General features: G+C 39.7%; 1 protein-coding gene across 1 annotated transcript in view; it reads left to right on the forward strand.

Moving 5' to 3' along the window:
* Positions 1-13,439, forward strand: part of LOC144433693 (E3 ubiquitin-protein ligase UBR3-like) — a 37,877-nt gene that overhangs the window by 18,203 nt on the left and 6,235 nt on the right. Inside the window, exons 20-27 of the mRNA XM_078122045.1 lie at positions 202-363; positions 851-984; positions 1,377-1,487; positions 2,034-2,237; positions 2,936-3,069; positions 11,800-11,882; positions 12,461-12,569; positions 13,271-13,368. Coding sequence (XP_077978171.1) covers positions 202-363; positions 851-984; positions 1,377-1,487; positions 2,034-2,237; positions 2,936-3,069; positions 11,800-11,882; positions 12,461-12,569; positions 13,271-13,368 — 1,035 coding nt within the window. The remainder of the gene's footprint in view (positions 1-201; positions 364-850; positions 985-1,376; positions 1,488-2,033; positions 2,238-2,935; positions 3,070-11,799; positions 11,883-12,460; positions 12,570-13,270; positions 13,369-13,439) is intronic.

The raw sequence follows: 13,439 nt of genomic DNA on the forward strand, positions 1-13,439 counted from the left end.
TTTGTATATTTTATGTATCATTTACATCAATTTAATGGTAACACAACTTGGTAATTATTATAAGTGTAATTCTGCAAATCTTTTGAGAGAAAAAAAAATTGCACTTGGCTAACACTTTATTGTGTCAACAGTTATGAACTGTCATTTCTCAGGAAATATTCTTGATTTTCGTCGTAAAATGTTTGATATACCTTATTGTAGTTGTGGAAGATGGTGGTGACCAAGAACAATCAGGAGCCAGGAAATCACCTGAAGTAACTAAACCTATCACCATAGAATATGACTGTGTAATATGTGGTCAGAGTTCACCATCTACGCAAGATCATCCTATGGGTATGGTTGTCCTTTTACAAGCTACTAGTGGTAAGTAAAACACACAAACTATCACAGAGTATAAGGTGAGTGATATGTGGTTACAAGATCATACCATAAGTATGGTGGTCTTCCTTCAAGCTACTAATGTCTAATTGATCATGGCTGTTTAGTCAGATCAACGTTGACAATTGACAAATCATGATAAACCTGTATATGTATGGGTCAAGATGACGGAATAGAAGTTGATAAATGTAACCTATTTGAAAGTTCCTCATCAAATGTGTGGTTTAATATTGATAAAATATGGTATATATATATGTGTGTGTTTGTGTGTGTGTGTGTGTGTGTGTGTGTGTGTGTGTGTGTGTGTGTAAGTCATATTTTTTGTTATATATTAGATTTCATAACTCTTGATGCATCAAATATCTTTGATCCATCAATAATTCATTCTAAAAAGGAAGAGTCATCCTGATGTTTTGTTGCTTGGAATGACGTGTTGGTATTTTTATTACATGCCACTTGTTGTTCATTTCAGTGTTAGGCCATAGGTCACAAAATCCTGATAACTGCTGTTTACCTGTCAAAGATGGCATGACACTTTATCAAGGCAATCTGTGCAGTGCAGTACATGATGTCAGACTGAGTACATTACAGAAATACTTTGATGATGTAAGTATATCATCCACTGTTAGACTGAGTACATTACAGAAATACTTTGATAATGTTATTATACACTGTTAACACTTTTAAAAAGTCACATGCTGGATGTACAAATTAAAGAACTTTTATCCTCCCTGCAGTCATGAAAAGTGTCAAACTCCAAAAAAAAGCAAAAGGTTTTCTCTGAGACATTTCTTTGTGTGTATAAAGAAAGAATTTGATGTTGACAAACTTTATGAAAATATACTTTCTAACATTATGTTATACATTTGTACAGGATCATGTCTACAAACATGATGAAAACATATTTTCTAACATTATGTTTATACATTTGTACAGGCATCATGTCTACAAACTTGATGAAAACATACTTTCTAACATTATGTTATACATTTGTACAGGCATCATGTCTACAAGCTGTTAGTATTGGTTGGGAAGGTGGAGTCCATACACAGACATGTGGACACTGTTTACATTTACAGTGTTATAAATCTTATATGCAATCTCTCAGAGTAAGTTTACATTCTTTGCCTTGATTTAAGATTCATGAAATTAGAATTAAAAAATGTGCATCTTGTTAAAAAGTCCATCATGCATGTATGTCATATGTGGGTAAGAGGTGCTGTCATAAACATTTATGTGTAGCACTAACTCTGATATTCTGATATCACCAAAAGTAGCTTTTCAGAAAATTGTTGAACAGAAATACCCAAGGGGGGGGGGGGGGGGGGGGGGGGGGTCCCTCATGATAGCATATTGCATAATTTCAAATAATATACTAAACTGTGTTGGGCCTAATAGCTGTTCAAGTTGGTTGAATTTGGTAAGAATTTCAAAGCAAATCTGCTCACACCAGGTTCATGCTGAGAACGGTAAGTAGGTAAAATCTACCAGAATCTTGAACACTTGCATAATATGTGCGCAACTTTGTCAGTTTGTAGCAGATTTTACCCTTCCTGTTACCAGTGTTTGCAAATCTTAGCAAAAACACTAACAGTGTGGTTAATGAAATACTTTGGAAGTGTTCCTCATTATATGATTTTCTTGTTTTTCACCAGACTGAACAGATTCATATGACACAGAATTTGTCAGTTGAGAAAGGAGAGTTCACTTGTCCTCTGTGTAGACAGCTATCTAATGCAGTGTTACCATGCTCACCACATCCTTCAAAGGTGTCCAGGGAACTTGTCGCCAAGGAAACAGATCTGTGTACGGTAGCCAAACAGTTAGCAGCTGTCATGAACAAAGACCAACCCATACCAGTAAGGACATTTTTGATCAGGTTCATTGACATTTAAATGACAAATACAAGATGTATTTATTTGTTGAGAATGCTAGCAATATTAGCCATGAAATGTTGGGAATAGATGATTTTCAAGTACTGAACCAATCTGACCGACACTTGCCTCCAAAATCTGTTGTTGAATAGCATCCCCTAGTGGCCAAACTGTGAAATTTTTTATCTTTACAATTTAAACCAGAATGTGACATCTTGTGCTTTTAATATACAAACAAAAGTGATTATTGATTTGTTGAATGTGTATGGCATTTAATGACATACCTTGTGTATTATATCAACCATGAAAAGCAAGCTATAAGCAAACGATGAAGGCAGACACAGACAAAACTAATGTTGCTTATGGTAGAATACACAAGTGAGTTATACAGTGCCGTGGTCACATGGATATTATCACACTGTAATCAAGATAGTGTAATCACTGACAGTGGTTGAAGTGCTGTCAGTTGAGAAAAACTTGTTATCAGAGATGCCACCCTACTGTGTGTGTAGTGACACCAACATCAGAGATGCCACCCTACTGTATGTGTAAAGCCTGTATGTGTAATAACACCAACATCCCTTTGAACGCTAGTAATATGTCAACATGTAGATTGTCTGTGTCAGCCAGCTGATACCTGACTTATTGTCATTGTATATGAAACTTTACCTTCCATAACACAGAGTTCATCACCTTTGACCCATGCCATGGGAAGTATTATGGAAGATATATCCAATGCCACCTATCCCAGGTTTACAAACTATTGTAAAACACAGTGTCCTGAAAACTTATTTCTTTTTATCTATTCTGTCGCCAGGTATGTACACACTTTTACATTTGTTATTGACAGGTCAATGAAATTTGTTGTAAGAAATTATAGATGATTCCTAAAAGCCACAGTAGCTGTATATTTTTTGTAATTTTCATTTCCTTTTCCTCATTGAAATGTACACTATACTAGAAACAATTCAAATCCTTCTGCTTTTTCTAATAGCTGAATTATTTCAGTTGTCATTATTAATAATACTGTGTACACTGACTTGATGTTTGTATGTAAATAATTGTTTATACAGTTTATATTAAAGATATACTTTGATCATCAGAAATTTGATATTAAATTAGAATATTGTGGCGGTCGGTTGCCGATCGGGGGCCCAGAGGCGCGTTGTGTCCCAATCGCTCGACCAGTTTGCGCCTCGTGTTATCACTGCACACACTAGGCTCTCACACAACAACAACACGAGACTGTTCGTTTGAATTGTGATCGACACTTTGCTGGTTTAATTCTTCATCACCATCTACAACATGATGGGAAGGCGAAAGGTCAAGAGGTCAACAACTTTACAATAAAATACTAAAATACAAAGTTACAAGCTCATCAAAACTTGAAATACATCTATGACGCAATGCTAAATACAGGCGACTATGACAGTTCAATCACAGATGTTTCAATGTCTCAAAAAGTAGTAAAATCTAAATGAAAACTTTCCAAACTTCACTCGGACATCAATACATATGTCATCTTTCGTTTGGCATACATCAAGAGTCTGGATGCTTTGGATTACTACACAAATTAAATAGTTTTTCTGAAGACATGAAATCACTTACCTACAACATGATGGGAAGGCGAAAGGTCAAGAGGTCAAGACGAACATCGCCCTCTCACACATGAAGTGAATTACTTTTGTCTTTACTATATGCACAAAGGTATAAAGCTTACAACATAAATATAAATTAACAACACTACTACAAGGTTCTAAGAACCTGGGTCACATCCTCCCCTGGTTTGAGGAAAACGGCACACTTGTCGTTTAAACAAGAAATAGAAATACATGGAAATGTAACTAAATACGACTCTTTAGCAATTCGCATAGCAATGCCATGCTGTAGTAAGTTAGTCTGTCAGGTTGTCGTCGTTGTCGAACAGGATAACGTCGTTGTCCAGGTATTTCAGTCATGTCTGGGGTAGCTTCCTTCTGATGTTCATCCCTTAACTGTACAGGTGAATCAGTGACAGTGGGCTCTGCACCCATAGCATCAAAGAATTCATCAGGATCATTACCAAGGTGACCTTCCTCTGCAATAGTTTCCATTAGATTAGATGGTAAACCAGTCCTGCAACCAACACTGGGATCTGCTCCTATACATTCCAAAGGGGGTACTAAATCACTTTGTAATTCATCTGAATGTCCAACAGCATCGATGGTTGAATCAAGTCTCTCAGCTGGAGTCGAAATACGTTCAGGCGCCACACCAGTAGCTGGCTCCTTTGTCATCTCTGGTATCTGAAGTGGGGACAATGCTGATTCACTCTCAACAAAAGATGTGTACAAGGCATCACCACTAGGACAATGAATTTTCACAATATCACCCTGATCAGACATGTCATCGTCGTCGTCACTACCACTACTTGGTTCAACATTACTATCATCATTGACAATAGCATCCTGCTTCTTATCTTCTTTACCATTAACCTGATATTCCCTATCCTCAGCTGTCAAAAATGTACAAGGTTTCAACATATTACGATGCAAAGTTCGCACTCTGTCACCATCTTCTACTTGGATGTCATAGACTGGGAGATCTGGATTCTTAGACAATACGATGTAAGGTATTGACTCCCACTTGTCTCGTAACTTATGCTTTCCAATGGTGGGGGACTTGTCTACTACCAGCACTCTGTCACCAGGATGGAGTTCCATCCCTTCCTTGGTACGCTTGTCATACGTCTTCTTCTGTCGTTCTCTCGCTTTATCAGCCTGTCGAATGGCCTCACTATATGACTCTTTCAGTCTCCTACTCAGATCTTCAGCATACTCAGACTGGTCAGCTGTCTCACTGGAATGTTCACTCACACCGAATGCAAGATCAACTGGTAGACGAGGGTTGCGCATAAACATCAGATAGAATGGTGGGTACCCTGTGGATTCATGACGCGTCGAGTTGTAAGCATGGGTCATAGAACCAAGGTACTCCGTCCAGTTCCTCTTACGTGTTGGATCCAGTGTCCCCAACATGTTTAACAACGTCTGATTAAAACGCTCTGTCATCCCGTTGCCCTGCGGATGGTAAGGTGTCGTTCGGCTCTTCTTTGCTCCAGTAATAGCACACAGCTCCTTGACCAATGCACTCTCGAAATTCCTTCCTTGATCAGCATGGAGTCTTCTGGGAAAACCATAGTGACAGAAGAACTCTTTCCACAATACTTTAGCTACAGTGACAGCTTTCTGATCTTTGGTAGCATACGCCTGCGCATATCTGGTAAAATGATCAGTTACCACCAGTACATTCTCTTCACCACCCTTGGACTTTTCCAGTGACAAAAAGTCTATACACACAAGTTCCATTGGTGCTGTAGTACGAATATTCACCAGAGGCACACGTGTAGATGTAGGAGGTGACTTCCTCAACACACACCGTTTACATGTTTCACACCAATTCTTGACAAAGGATTGCATTTTCGGCCAATAAAAACGAGCTCTTACTAAATCCATAGTCTTGTCAAAACCCAAATGACCATTTCCATCATGAAGTCCTTCCAATACGTGATCTCTCATCTTTTCAGGTAAGACCAACTGCCAAGACTCCATTCCAGTACTAGTGTGGGTTGACCTAACCAAAACATTATCCCTGATGGATAACCTCTCCCACTGTTTGAGAAGCAGGTTGGTCTCCTTGGATACTTTGGCTCGAACTCTTCTACTCGGCCTCTTCTTCTCTTGTTTCCATATCAACACTTTACCAATGACTTGATCCTCCTCCTGTGCCAGGTTTAACTCCAGTGGAGACATTCCTGGTAGGACTTGGGTACCATGCATTGGCTTCTGCTCCAGACTATCATTATTTGGTTCACACTCTTTCTTTCGTATAGTTGCACTAACGATGTCAAGTGTGGCTGCAACATCTTCTCTTGGCATTCTTGACAGGCCATCAGCATTTGCATTGCTTTTGCCAGGACGGTATCTGATATCAAAATCAAACATTGCCAACTGTGATATCCAACGTTGGCCAGTAGCATCAAGTTTGGCTGTGGTCTTTACATATGCGAGAGGATTATTATCAGTCCACGCAGTAAATCTGTTTCCATAGAGATAGTCCTTAAACTTGTCCGTCACTGCCCACTTCAAACACAAGAACTCAAGCTTATGGGCTGGGTAACGTGTCTCTGCAGGCTTCAATCCACGACTGGCATATGCGATAACCCGCTCCTGGCCCTCTTGAGTCTGTGCAAGGACAGCTCCTAAACCATCTATAGAAGCATCTGTTTGCAGTGTAAATGGGAGGGAGAAATCTGGAAATCCCAATACAGGTGCTGTGGTCAGCTTCTCTTTCAACTGTTGAAAGGCATGCTCACATTCACTTGTCCATACAAATGCTGGTCTTTCCTGTACCTTCTTCTTACCCTTCTTCTTTCTGGCATCACCAGATGTAAGTCTGTTCAAGGGTGCTGCTATCTGTGAATAGCCTTTGACAAACTTGCGGTAATAGCCAGAGAACCCTAAGAACTGCAAAACCTCTTTATAGTTGGTTGGTCTTTTCCATTCTCTTACTTTCTCTATCTTCTCTGGATCAGTGTTAACTCCTTTTGCACTCACAACATGTCCCAGGTATTTTACTTCACTTTGTAGGAAATGGCATTTCTTGGGCTTCAACTTTAATCCATGTTGTCTCAGACGATCAAACACAAGTTGTAACCTAGCCAAATGCTGCTCAAAGGACTCAGAAAATACTACTATATCATCTAGATATATAAGGACAGTTGAAAAGTTCTGATCACCCAAACAGGACATCATTAATCTGGAAAATGTGGCTGGAGAGTTCTGGAGACCAAACGGCATGCGATTTGCCTCATATAGACCCATGGGAGTTGTGAAAGCTGTCTTATGACGATCCTTTTCAGCAACCTCCACCTGCCAGTAGCCAGATGTTAAGTCCAGAGATGAGAAATACTTAGACTTGCCAAGAGCCTCCAGTGCTTCATCCATTCTTGGTAGGGGGTAAGCATCACGGATGGACTGCGAGTTCAGCTTTCTGTAGTCGATGCAGATACGCAGAGTACCATCTTTCTTGCGTACCACCACTATTGGTGAGGCAAAGGGTGACTTACTTGGACGAATCACATCAGTAGCTTCCATATCCTTGATGTGTTGCAAAACATCCTGATACTGTGAAGGTGGTATCCTTCGGTGAGGTAGACGAAATGGTTTGTCATCCACAAGTGGTATCTCATGCTGCACTGTAGATGTACAACCATAGTCCAATGGATGTTGAGAAAACACATCAGTATTGCGACGTAGTAAATCTTGCAACTTCTTGAGCTGCCCAGGACTCTCAGTGGCTGCATTGGTCAGATCTACACCACAGTTATCATGCACTGTATTCTGAGAGGACACAGGCTTGCTACCACTCCTAGTTGGTGGTCTGGATCTGTGACGCAGACTGCCTTTGCTGTTACCATTTGAAGTCCGCTTTGCTGCACGACCTTTGCGATTATTTGTGTCATCACCATTGACGTCACATTGTTTCAACACTTTAGTCACTCTAGGACCTTGACCGCTGGACAAAGTATCTTGTACTTGTACATTAACGTGTAGATCTGCTAGAGTAGTGTTGTGGTGAATCTTCACAGGTCTTGCAGACAAGTTGCATACTCTTACTACAACATGGCCATCTTGTACCGTGCCAATACTTCTACCGATAACCAAACCAGCTCCTTTACTCTGACACCTTGGTCCTTCCACCATTACTGTATATGGTCCATCCCCAAGTGCTCTGGGGGCACGACAACTAACATGTATCTCACTTTCTGGTGGGATAGTACAAGGACGCCGTCCAGTATATTTGGCACATCCAACACGGCCACTTTTGTCACCACATTCTGCTTTTCCTGTTTGCCTGAAAGCATCATACCACACCACAGACTCCCCCTTCACCAAACTCAGATAACTCCTACCACGAGTACTTTTAAGGTGGTCACGACTTGCTCGAATAACATTTGTACCAACAAGCAATGGCACTCTTGTCCTATACTCGGTAGTAGGAACAACAAATGCAGGGACTCCTTTGAACTGTTGACCAAGGAACTCAAGGTTAAGATCAATCACCCCTACATAAGGTACCAAGTGAGCGGTAGCCCCTTCAATAGCAACACTGCTAGACTTTAATTGTTGATGAGATAGTTCTGGGTGCTGGGAAACAAAAACATCAGTCACTGATGTAATCTGGGAACCAGTATCAATTAAGGCACTGCATGTTATACCATTCACCATAACTGTATCCTCATTAACTGGACCAACTAACTGCTGATGCAACTCTTCTGGAGGGACAGTTGACTGCACTCCTATGTCACGTTGCAAGTTCAATTGGTTCTGCTTTAAATCTGCAGCTAATTTCTCAATAGGGCTGGTGTTAACAGGTGAGCCCGTAGCTTGCCCTTCAGCCACGGACTTTACTCGTTTAAAGGTGTGTTGGTTGATGCTTCCTTGCCTCTAGACTTTGATCGACATCCTGAGCTTATGTGGCCTTCCTGACCACACTTAAAACACGTAATAGGCCCACTCGTTTGGCGGCGTTGACGGCTACCACTAGTACTCTGAGCACTACCACTCGAATTACCTTTGTCTTTCAAAGCCAAACCTGAAAGTTTCTCTTCAAGATCAATCACTTTGCTTGCTTGCTTCTCCTGGGAAGTAGCAATCTGTTTTACCAATTCAGTAAGTTCTGATAGCTCTGATTTCAAAACATTCTGCTTAGTTGGCTTCTCATTCTTTGTCACCTGATCACCCCCTTGGATAACTACTGGTTGACTGCTAACCTTCTTTGACTTCGACTCAACTTTCACCCTTCTCTTTTCATGTGCCAATCTTCTCAACTGGTCTCGCAGATCTTTGAAAGTCATACGCCAAGGCTGCATGGGGTCCAGGCGGTTGTAAACCTCCTCTTCATGCAAACCTCTCATAAACTGGTGAGTAAGGCGATAATCACGATCTGGTAGTTGACGTCCACCATGCTGTCTTTCCTCAATAGATCGAAGTACAGCGTCGAGGGCGATGGCATACGAACAAGCTGACTCATTGGGTTGTTGAAGTCGTGAATAGAATTCAGCCATAGGATCTAACGGACAACGAAGATCACCATATTCTGCTCTAAGCTCTTCGAATGCTCGTTCAGCAGTTTGTTCATGAACTGGCAAATTCAAAACTAATTTTCTAGCTTCACCACCTAAATTTCTAACTATTGTCTGAAATTGTAAAGTAGTTGGCATAGCTCCTGCATTGAGTAAGTACTGGGTGTCTCTTATCCAGTCATCAATAAGGACCTTACAGTCTGGACTACCAGTAAAATTAGGTACATTCTTAATTTGATGTGAAGATGTCATGTTAAAATGTGGAGTATGTGTAGGTGTGAATGTAGGTTGACTGTTTTCTGGAATGTGTGTCATAGGTTGTCCAGCAAGCTGACCTTGGCCAATAAGCGGTGCACCACTAAACTTCTGGGTACCACCAACAACAGGCTGTGGCAACCCACCACTAGATGGCACATGCACACTACCATCAACCAAACTTGGATAAGTCACATTCCCAGGGCTCAGTTGTAAATTCACTCCCTGAATTGTAGTGCTGGACACAGGTGGTGGTGGTGGTGGTGGTTGATTACCAGGACCTGACATACCAAGAACGTTGAGACCACTACCTATGGGTGTTGACAACGCATGACTGTGGGATGGAGTTGTAGTTGTATGTAAAGGAGTACTACTATACTGAGATCGGGATGTATGTCTAGGTAATTTAGGTGTTGAATAAAGGGGAACGTGTGTAACAGCTACTTGTGACGGATTCAAAGACAATGTACCAGGTTCTGGTTCATCCCTGGCTGCAGTCCCATAACCAGATTCCATTGCTGCAAATGATGCATCTAACTCAGGGTTTGTACCAGTTGCCATGGCAACAATGATTAGCGGACGCAAACAAGCAATGAGACAAAATGAGTACATGTAGCACTTACAAACTACCAAAAATGTCTTATCAAGTTTACAATCACTGATAAAAACTTAGTCCTATAATTTAAGTTACACCACACAAAATGAACAAACTGACTTAATGTTAATGCTCTGCACATAAAAGTAGCATGTTCTCAAACTTGTGATGAAAAAGAAAAAAATACTGTGCACCTGCAAATCTGTATCTCTGGAAAGTTACAATGAATGCTGGGATACCAATACCACACTAGTGTTTACTCATGAGCAATATCAATACACAATGTATATGAATGCAGAGTAACGCTAAAACTTAGTATATTCCATAGCAGTGTTAAAAACTGAATGGAAATAAACACAGTTTGCAAACTTACTACACAGACAAATTTCACTGGCAAAAAAAAATATATACTGTTGTCTGTGCAACAACTAAAACCACATCTATGAGTTTAGTTTTCAATACACCAAAAGGTCAAATTGTCTTTGCTGTTAAGCTAATAAAAAACAAGAACCTGAAAATAAAAATAAAATAATCACACAAAAAATAATTGTTTACACGCTACAATAAAAACTTGAGTAAAGTATACACATCTTCATGTATAACACGCTGATAACTTCCGTTGATCAACAGCTGGCTGCTCCCTTGCACTTGAAACTTGAAACCGGACGCGTTGCTTGGCGACGGCAGACGTCTCAGTTCCATGGATCCAAACGCAGTGGTGACGAAATCGCTCACACTCTCCACAGTGTAGCACCCGCAACCAGCATGAAAATGTCCAAAACTCGTCTTCTTCGTTAAATAAAATCGCTCAGTCCTCCACACAGCAATATGTCAGAACTCACAATCACGTCGGGGTCACCATTTGTGGCGGTCGGTTGCCGATCGGGGGCCCAGGGCGCGTTGTGTCCCAATCGCTCGACCAGTTTGCGCCTCGTGTTATCACTGCACACACTAGGCTCTCACACAACAACAACACGAGACTGTTCGTTTGAATTGTGATCGACACTTTGCTGGTTTAATTCTTCATCACCATCTACAACATGATGGGAAGGCGAAAGGTCAAGAGGTCAACAACTTTACAATAAAATACTAAAATACAAAGTTACAAGCTCATCAAAACTTGAAATACATCTATGACGCAATGCTAAATACAGGCGACTATGACAGTTCAATCACAGATGTTTCAATGTCTCAAAAAGTAGTAAAATCTAAATGAAAACTTTCCAAACTTCACTCGGACATCAATACATATGTCATCTTTCGTTTGGCATACATCAAGAGTCTGGATGCTTTGGATTACTACACAAATTAAATAGTTTTTCTGAAGACATGAAATCACTTACCTACAACATGATGGGAAGGCGAAAGGTCAAGAGGTCAAGACGAACATCGCCCTCTCACACATGAAGTGAATTACTTTTGTCTTTACTATATGCACAAAGGTATAAAGCTTACAACATAAATATAAATTAACAACACTACTACAAGGTTCTAAGAACCTGGGTCACAATATTAATAGGTATTTTAAGCAAAATCAATAAATGTACATTTTATTTTATTTTTTACATCAGAACCAATCTGGAATTGGAACTGGTGAGAAGAGGAGGAAACTTTGTTTCAGCCTCTGATAAATCTCCAAAGAGATCCTGCATTGGTAAATCAAGTATTATTATTTATCAAATTAAATATTGGCATTTTGTTTGTCTGATGGAATTAAAACTAGAACTCATCATAAGTATGTAAAACATAACTTACATTATCAACTAGACTGTTGCAATATAATTGTGTTTTGTGCAAAAAAGCTGGGAATGATTTTTAAAATACTTCCAAATATTTCATTTGTACCAAAGATTACACGCACTGGTACATGTGAATAGTAGTAGTATTTCACTGCAGTGCAATGCCAAAAACATTATTGTATACCTGTATGCAAATGATATGCAAATGAGGACATGATCGTTCATTTTACACAAAAGTGTGTGATCACATAGTGTCATTTTTTGGGGAAATTTGTTGTTTTGGATAAACATACGTAATAATAACAGAATTCCATGCCACACGAGTGCAAATGTGGGTACTCATGCTTGCAGTGTTTTCTGCTGCACTTTCACTCTTTACTCTCTATGCTCATGAAAGTACTGCTGCAAAGAACACTGCAAGCACTCATGCAAATACCCCCAAGTACTCCACACTTGTTGTACTCACATGTTATATCATATTGTTTGATTACAGGTGCTCTACTTGATGTACTTAGTATGCATTGTAGAATTGTTGTCAAGTTACCACTACTTCCTAGATGGTCAAGGTTAACACAGATCTATGGTGACAAAGATAAGAAAAGGTAGACATCAATCACATGTATGACCATAAACCCTAGGGTAAAACCATAGTATAAAAATAGTCACACAACATTATGTGAAATAAAGTTTGTGAGAGTGCCTTATGTTCAGACTTTAAAGGCCCATGATTCAATCCTGAGTACTCTCATCAATGTCACAAGTTACTTTTATCAGTGAAGCCATACGGATTATGTTCATGACCAGTAGTTGTGTATTTCTACCAGACAACTGTTTTCATATAACAGATTTTATTCCTCATCTGACATGGGCATTTAAGGTCGTAAGATTTATTGAAGTGCAGAGTATAACTTTTAAAATTAGTGTTGAGACTTTGAAATACAATAAATGGTAAACACGTCCAACAGTGAATGTCATAAGTCTGTAAGGTTCAGTTTTAGGAGATCCACAATGTTCTCAGGATGTTTGTAACTCTGAAAATGTCATAAAGCCAATAATTTCAGATATAAAGGCAGTCATCCTAACTACTATCTCCAATTTACTTATAAACACTCCATATCTTGGTATTAATGTGTGTATACATACAAATAGTTTTTCCTAGTCTGTTTACCAGCAAGAAATAACTAGTTTACATACTTAATGTAGCCTGATTTGTGTGTACCTCGCTATGTAGTCACTCGTTGAGATGGGTTTTTTTTTCGTAATATTGAGCTCAGAATCATGATAGATGTGTCATATTTTACAGTGTGATGGTGGAAAAGAAAGAAGTACCTCTTTTGTATCATGATGTAGTGGCCATGTTACTTCAGTTTGTCTTATCACTACCTCAACCACTACTCAAAGGTATGCATAGAATTACTTTAAAGAAAACATTTGATTAGATAGTGAGGGTTATGGGGAGGGCTATAGGAGGA

The sequence above is a fragment of the Glandiceps talaboti genome, chromosome 4, assembly GCF_964340395.1.
Source record: "Glandiceps talaboti chromosome 4, keGlaTala1.1, whole genome shotgun sequence".
Lineage (NCBI taxonomy): Eukaryota > Metazoa > Hemichordata > Enteropneusta > Spengelidae > Glandiceps > Glandiceps talaboti.